The 7,775-nt window shown below is 49.1% G+C and overlaps 3 protein-coding genes across 3 annotated transcripts; all 3 read right to left on the minus strand.

The window, feature by feature from the left end:
- Positions 1–915: 915 nt before the first annotated feature.
- On the minus strand, positions 916–1,368 carry TEOVI_000379800 (ubiquitin-conjugating enzyme E2, putative; the record flags this gene model as incomplete). Its single annotated transcript, XM_067226644.1, has 1 exon — positions 916–1,368. The coding sequence occupies one exon, from the start codon at positions 1,366–1,368 to the stop codon at positions 916–918; it is 453 nt and encodes a 150-aa protein (XP_067082745.1).
- Positions 1,369–2,301: 933 nt separating this feature from the next.
- TEOVI_000379900 (uncharacterized protein) lies at positions 2,302–3,912 on the minus strand (the record flags this gene model as incomplete). Its single annotated transcript, XM_067226645.1, has 1 exon — positions 2,302–3,912. One exon carries the CDS (start codon positions 3,910–3,912, stop codon positions 2,302–2,304), a length of 1,611 nt encoding a protein of 536 aa, XP_067082746.1.
- Positions 3,913–4,414: 502 nt separating this feature from the next.
- Positions 4,415–7,117, minus strand: TEOVI_000380000 (uncharacterized protein; the record flags this gene model as incomplete). Its single annotated transcript, XM_067226646.1, has 1 exon — positions 4,415–7,117. One exon carries the CDS (start codon positions 7,115–7,117, stop codon positions 4,415–4,417), a length of 2,703 nt encoding a protein of 900 aa, XP_067082747.1.
- Between the last annotated feature and the right edge of the window lie 658 nt (positions 7,118–7,775).

Below are 7,775 nucleotides of genomic sequence, written 5' to 3' on the forward strand. Positions count from 1 at the left end.
GCACGTACACATTTGTTACCTGAGGTTGCGGTTGCTGAGCAGTTGTTTGGTGTGTGTTTTGATGCTGTTGTTGTTGTTGATGTGGTGCTGGTGGTGTTGTGCGTGCGGGTGGAGCCGCAGCGGCGGGGCGCGGAGATGAGGCTGAACGACGAGTGCGAGCCATTTTTGCGAATATCTTACGGAAAACCTTTTTTTTTTACCGGTTAGGGATAAATATATCACTTGTGAGCACTTAATTTTCTGCGGAAATGTTTACCCCGTGTTCCCAATTAATGAAGAAAGCATGGACAACTGTGTGTGAAGTAGTTGTGGGTGGGGAGTGTCGACCAGTGTCGTTTCGCCAAAGCAGTTACGTGCATGTGCGAAAATTAGTAAATAAATATGTTGCATATATATATATATATATATTGTATGGCCTTGTGGAAGCGGTGTTTAAGGGGCCAGTAGTAGTTTGGAGGAAATGAAGCAATCGTCCAATAACAATAAAAAAAACTCACACTTTTTTGTTTTATTTTAAAGGAAGACGAAGGAAACAATAATAATTAAAAAGGAACTTCCTCAAAATCGGTAATAAGCAACAGAATCCCTCCTCACACTCTAGGCCAACGCATCTAGTCAAGTGAAAAAGGAAGGGAAGGAAAAACTATAATGAGCCACGTTAGAGACGTTACCGTGCTTCATTCTCTTCGCTTATTTGCTTCATCAAACCGGTGATCACTCACGTCCCCGTACACCTCTCCTTCTTTTCCTGTACTTATTTTTTTTTCCTTCTCAAATATCCCATTCTTCCTTTTCCTTTTTTGTTTTTCGTTTAAAATATTGTTGTGTGGCAACCGTGCATTTGATTAATGGCGAATACCTTACACTTCTCCCCTTTGCTTTTCCCAACTTTCCATACGTGGTGCTGTTGTTGCCTCACGCCTTGTTGGCGTATTTCTTTGTCCATTCCCGTGCAACCTTCATGGCTTCAGCTTCATTACGTTTCCATGCTCCTGCCACTTCATTGTCAAGCGGATCATCGGGGTTTGGACTGGCCATCAATAGTTGAATGCTGAGGAGTACTTGAGCAATTTGTAGCGCTGGGGACCATTTGTCTTTGATGACGTCGAGGCAAATGCGTCCCAACTTATCCACGTTGGGATGATAAATACGTGTAAGAAACCGCACCTTCAATGGTACCATCGGGTACTCTTCCGGGAGGAAAAGTTCAAGTTCAAAAATGCCACCTTCATAACTGCTTTGTGGAGGGCCACGAATTGTCACATGGAAATGACGCGGGTTCTCAGGGGAGGGCGTTGCGGTAATGCCTTCCGGTGGGTCCTTCCGCATCTTTTCCGTTTCTTTAATAATACGAGGTGTCAGCGTCATGTTGTTTGTTTGTTTGTTGTTAATAATAGTATTTGGTGTGCTTTTCCTTCCTTCCTTCCTTTGTTTGTTTCGGTAGAAGAAGAAAATTGTGACGCAAAAGGATTTTTTTTTAAAAAATAACATAGAAGTGGTCAACGTGAAGGAGGTTGGATAGTTCTGCCTGCCGCTGCTCGTCACATCAAAGGAAAAAAAGGAAAGAGCAGCCCTGTGTAACGATGTAAAGTTGGGGAAAATCGAGAGTGATTTGGTGGTGGATGACAGCAAAATCCCACGCGTGGGGAAAATCCGGTCCGTAATATTTGAGGGTTCAAAAGCAAACAAATAAACAAAAAAGGGGAACATATCCTCGGAAGAGGAAAAAATAAAATAAAATAAAGATGCAAAGGACAAGTGGTCAAAAACAAACAACAATGTTTATTAGCGTCGGAGTGTATAAATGTTTGGGATAGGGGAAGTTCATTTTTGCCTCCGCTTCTGTGTTTTCAGCGGACGCATCTGCAAAAGTCTAAACAAAATTTCCCCTTGTTTTGTTTCCCGCTTCGTTTTCGTCGTATCTCACCCCTTTACGCAACTCTGTCAGTGTGTTTTTGTTAGCCCCCACTTTCCTGCTCTCGGGGGTGTGTGTGGGGGGTTGCCACTATTGGCAAATGAATAAATAACTGAACGGATAATCCAATAATTAAAAACAATCAAACAAAATAAGTTTCAACAATGAAAGCACGCAGCGGTGAGATGATGAAAACATACAGAAAGAAGTCTGGGAATTGTGGACCCATCCGAGGTGTGAGGAAGGGGATAAGAAGAAGGTAAGAAAATGGCAAGAAGAGTGAAGGCGCGTATATAACAAACACAATTGAAAAACTAAAATAGGAGAAAACATATAGATAAATTAGGTGAGGTGAGTTTTTCAAACATCAAACGATATCACTCCGTTCACTGTGTTGACGGGGGCTGGAACACATCCCTCACCAGCACTGCAGCCATCGCCAACATTTCACGCTGCGCCGTGGTATCTGCTACACGCAGCGGGGTCCGATTACTCCCTGCTGCCGCTGGACCAATGTGAGCAGCCGCCCACCCACACGTGATGGCGTTGCTGGCAACCGCGAGTGCCGCACCGAAAAGAGGATGATGTTGAAGCCATTGACACAAGGTTCCTCGCACCTCATGAGGTTGGCGTACATCTTCGAGAAATATCGGTTCCCTGCGGCATTCCCTCAGACAAGAGTCAGTTTCACCCCAAGGGGTGCCAACTGGGTTCTGCGAGTCGTCTCCTTCAGTTTCGTCCATCAAAAATAGCAAGACACGTTCACTGGATATCAGCAACTGCTGAAGCTTTGTTTCGTAGCATGAATGAACTCCTCTCGCGAAACCGTTGTCGCGACGGGAGTGACCCACACGCAGAGCCCACTCCTCCTCATCCGCATGCGCGGCTGCCAAAAGTTCAATGGCAACTCGCCACCACCGCGGTGGAGCCACGTATAAGCCTGTTGACTTTAGCACAACTGCCTCCAGTCGCAACACTTCGCTAGAACTAAACACGTGTTGATCGAAGAAATGCTTATCCAGTATGGTAACGAGATCCTCAACATCCGCGTTGACGTCTGCGTATTTCCAACTTATTAGGAGGCAGGCACTCATAAAAAGGAGGTGGTCTCGCGCCGTCAGGTCACTAATGGTTTTGCCACTGCCCTGCTCGTTGAGCGCAAACGCGTGATTCGCCAGCAACTGCAATGCCGTTATTGGCACCTCAAGAGCGTTTTTCCAAGACTGGTCGTACCGTTGGAGTCCTAGCAGGAAGCTGAAGCCCATCAGCAATGCTGTCGCTGCAACCTCTCGTTGTTGCTGAAGCAACCAAACCAAAGCGGTGCTAGCCGCAGTTTGCTCCCGCTTGATTTCACCGCTGGCTAGTGAAAGGACGCTATCTGTGGGGAAGAGACGCAATTTTATAAAGTCATATGCTCGAGAACCTTCTTGCGGCACTGAGGACCCTTCCTCGCAACTTTGTGACGTCATTGCTGCAGCGACCTCATCAGTATACCACCGAAATGCGGAACAAAGGGACGGAGACATGTCTGTTGCTGTAGTGAATTCGGCTGGTGCATGAAGTGCCCATCGTGTGGGCGCCACTCTGGAACGAAGCAGGAATTGTTCATCTTCCCAATGCGCTCGTTGACTGTGCTTTCGCACACTTGTTTTTCCGGTGTCATTTGCATGATGATCAGTTGAAACCGCTGTCGTAACGGCTTTGATGCCTTCTGGTGGCATGCAGAGATCGCCTATCCGCGAATAGTCTGAACCTGCAGTTGCCGCATTCGAAGAATTGTCTGAATCACTAGGAGATAAGTTACTCCTCCCCACTTTCGCGGTAACAATTGGTGAAGAAAAACGGGGCACCTTTACTGGTGCGGTGCCGCCGACTTTTCTACTCGTTGTCATCCAATCGTCCCTATCAGGGGTATTTGCCACTGCACGACAATGAAGCAACTGCTCGCTGAAACCACAAACTCTCTGCCTCTGGTTGGTCATGCCTTTCCTCTTCATCACCCCGTGTCTCTGCTATTGCGCGTAGCTTTTGACTGATACCTTAAGCAAACGCTCTCTCCTATCCCTGCGGGATGCTCTGCCTAACTGTTGACAATCAATAACAGAAAAATAAAATAAAAACGAAGTAGCCTTTGACCCACCATCGTATAGTGGTGGAGTGGGTAAAGGAGTTGAAGCAAAGTATACCACAGCAAACAGGATTGAGGAAGGGTGATGGAATTGTTAGACATGAAAAACCCATTCGCCTAACCACAGACGATTGAGTGCCACTTCGGCACAGCACCTCTTGCACGAGTCAATACACCACTCGCTTCATAAGGGACAGATTTAGCACTTTCCCTCTGTGTCCAAGTGCTTCCAAGACGCAACCCTCGTAGTTCTACTACCGTCACATATCCAGTCCAGTAGGTTAACCTTCAATTTGATCCCATAAATCAACGTGAGTTCCAGTAGCAGCATGCACGACCCCAATGGCAATACCACCAGCGACCGACTCTCTTCAATGGCATATGAGAAACGACTCCAACTGCTGTCGAGTATTGTTCATGAAGAGACTTCCTGTCAGTGGATTCCTGTATGGCGACGGTTGGTTCCCGCAGTAGGATATCCCTAGCTCCCTATCTGAAGTTTCTTCCAAATGCCGCGCAAGGCGCCGTCCAGCACACGTTAATCCTACCGCTCCCCAGCAGTTAGAGACCCCATCGGATGTAGTAAAAAAATACCGCGGGTGACATACAACAAGTAGAGGAATCAGAGCGGGGTCACCGATGTGATCCCGGATAAACACCCGAATATCAATTGGTAGTAGCGTTCGGAGCACTGCGAATGAGAGGCAAGAGCCGTCGCCGCTACCGTCACCTCTATTGCTTTCGTCTGATTCATCCACATCATCTTCAAAATCCATCCCAATTTCCTCCGCCCGGCGCAACAACTCCCGATGGAGGCAACACATGACCTCAAGAACCAACTTTGCTGGAAGCTTTTTCCTACTGGCCAGCGGCGGCTCCCCCGGTGTGGCGCGTGCACGAATATACAACACTTGCCTGCCCCCTTCCGTTTTGTAGCAACCGTCAACAAACCTGTTGAACACAATCAACTTATATTTAGTCGCATTATCACCGCACGCCCCACAGCCACTGTCCACTTTCGCCCCGATATGTGAGCCGGTCCGTTGGGCACTGCACTCTTCATATGGGAAGAAGAGACATGCAATGTTTTCTTTAATTTCGTTTTTAACAAGCGGAGACACGCGGCCCTGAACTTCCCCAATAAGCATTGGGTGCAGTGCTTCGTGCTGCCTAGTGGTGAAATATCGCATCAGGTGGCGCACAAAAGCTATGTTGGCACACGCCCCCATGGGGTACATTGCGCACGAAGGGGCGGCGACAATATCTTCACCCAGCGGCTGTACAAATAGCCTCGCCGATGGAAGTTGCTCCAGTTTCTCATAAACAGCAGCTTGCAACCCACAAAAAAGACGATCCAACATGTCTACGTTTTCCTCAGGGTCGGGCGCAGTCCCTTGCCAATAAGAAACAAAGCTCCACCACGGACGTTCGTCGACAACCAACCGACTCACTGGGGCATCTGCGACTTCTCCCTCATCACTCAATTCCCTCAGCACGACACTGTGAGGCAGTCGCCCTGTTGGGGGCATGTCCCCCTTTGCAGTAACTTGTGCTTCCGGCACTGCACAAAGTCGACGGCGAAGGAAAAGTACACCAATATCGGATAGCGCTTCGTTTGATGACTCAAGGTGTGGTGATTGCCTCCCCTGGTGCTGAGTCTTGCGCTGCTGGCACTCAGCCAAAGGCCTCCCCCAGCACCACTCCACACCTAGAGTGCTGAGCGCTGACAGAAAAGCAACTTCTCGACGACGTCGCACGTCCTCACGATTCAACACGAAAAGAGAGGTGAGTGATGGGTGTGCTGCCAAAACACGGTTCCGCACCGCGGCAAAGTCAACAAAACCGTGGCCGTCGCTGTCAACTGACATGCCAGTAGAACTCACGGGGATTGTTTGAATGAACTGCAGCAGCGGCAAAAGACTCTGTGAAAGACGATAGCGTTCCATTGATGAGGGGGCGATGATTCGCTCCCCCATATGCATTACGGTGTGAGCTTCACCAACAGGAGGAGAAGGAGCAGAGTTGACGGGTACGTGGTGTGACTGGGTCGGTGAAGCCGCTTCGCTTCTCACAGTAGTCGATTCAGCCCCCCTTGCGCTACCCATTCCACAACCATCCCTCACACGCACAACAGAACCGTTGCTAGAAAACGCAAACAGCTCACACTCGTATACCAGCAAAAGCCGTTTGATGTCATTGGACAACTCGCGGCGTATGAAGCTCGTTGCAGCGTGGCTTAGCGACGCACGATGAATGACTTTTAGTGGCACTGGACGCCTCTCACCGCAACCATTCGAAGCTTCCAACGTGCGCACGAGCGCAGCGATTTCAGTAGCCAACTCCCGCACGCCGGGTCTAACACGGATCACAAGTTTCTCGTCTGCGCCTCTGCTTTCAGGACTGATTTTCCCATCAAGTGATGTTCGGGACGAAGACGGCGATAAGGTGAACACGCATGTACTCTGAATTCGACTCGTAAGGAGCTGCTTGTTGTGTTCCACCCCAACCCCAGCTCCCACTAATCGAACAGGAGATCCGGCGCCAGGAACCAATCGCGAGAGCAATGGCTGAAAATGTTCTTCCATGTATTCCAATGGCACTGGCGGATAAAAAGGCGCGCTTATCGTCACACCGCCCCACGTGTCAGCAGTTGTGGTTGCAATTGCTTCACCCAAATCCACCCCTTTCCCATTCGCCATTTCACGCTGTTCGTTGAGATGCCGTCGATACATCACTAGCACCGCCGCAACCTCGGTGGTTATTTCCCCAGCATCGAGCAAAGGTGTTCCCACGGCGGGAAGTGGCCCTGACAGAACATTTGGTGGTGATGATGTTACGGGTTTTGTGGTCTGTGGTTGTCGCTGTGGTGGCGGGACCATGTGCTTCACAGATGATGCCACACTTGCTCTTGGCCCCTTGCTAAATAAAATTGCGCTCTCACTGTTCCTCCCACTGAAACTCGACGAAGCCAACCGTGCTTCCACCATTGGAGAATCAAAAATAAGCCCTACACACCGATGGACGCACGGGCGGCATCCCGCTAGAGGTTGCCGAAGTTTCAATAAAACCTGCATTTCCTCCTTTTATTGGTGTCCTCTGAGCCCACTACCTGGCAACCTGTGAGCGACCAAATGCCAAGGGGTCAGGAAATGTCGGCTTTCCGTAAAGGAGGAACGAGACCAACGGGGAAGAAAGGGAGGAAATTGCATCTGTGCTGAAGCCGATGATGAGAAACAAGCGCGCCAGTGCATTCCTCCGTGAGAAGTGTCAGTTAGGTCGCAATTACTTGAAGTAAAGACTTCTCTTCCCCCCTCATTGGTAAGGGTGATCGAGGGGAGAAGGGGAATCCTCTCAAGGTACAAGCAGACGCACGAAACCAAATAAGTGCGTAATTATGCCAGACTTCAGCAAATCTTTGCCAGCGGAATTCAATTCAATTATGCACCTCCTTTTGGTCCACCCTTCTGGTGTACAAAGAATTCACCTCCTCGAGTTAATCAACCATCTCGCGGTCCGTGAAGTTGCTTTTTCTTGTGGTGGCACATGTGGAAAAAAAAAATTTGTCCATGCGAGGAGAGAAGGTACCCAAATAAAAAATTAATGTAAGCTCAAACGGATCCGTCGGCACCTCACATAACATCCTGGAAACATTCCGCATGATGCGACACGCCTTAACTTTGAGGTTGAGCGCAGAGATTGCCCAGTTGCGTTTCTCCCCCCCCCCCCGCCGCC

Source organism: Trypanosoma equiperdum (assembly GCF_001457755.1).
Source record: "Trypanosoma equiperdum strain OVI genome assembly, contig: ctg_81, whole genome shotgun sequence".
NCBI classification, from domain to species: domain Eukaryota; phylum Euglenozoa; class Kinetoplastea; order Trypanosomatida; family Trypanosomatidae; genus Trypanosoma; species Trypanosoma equiperdum.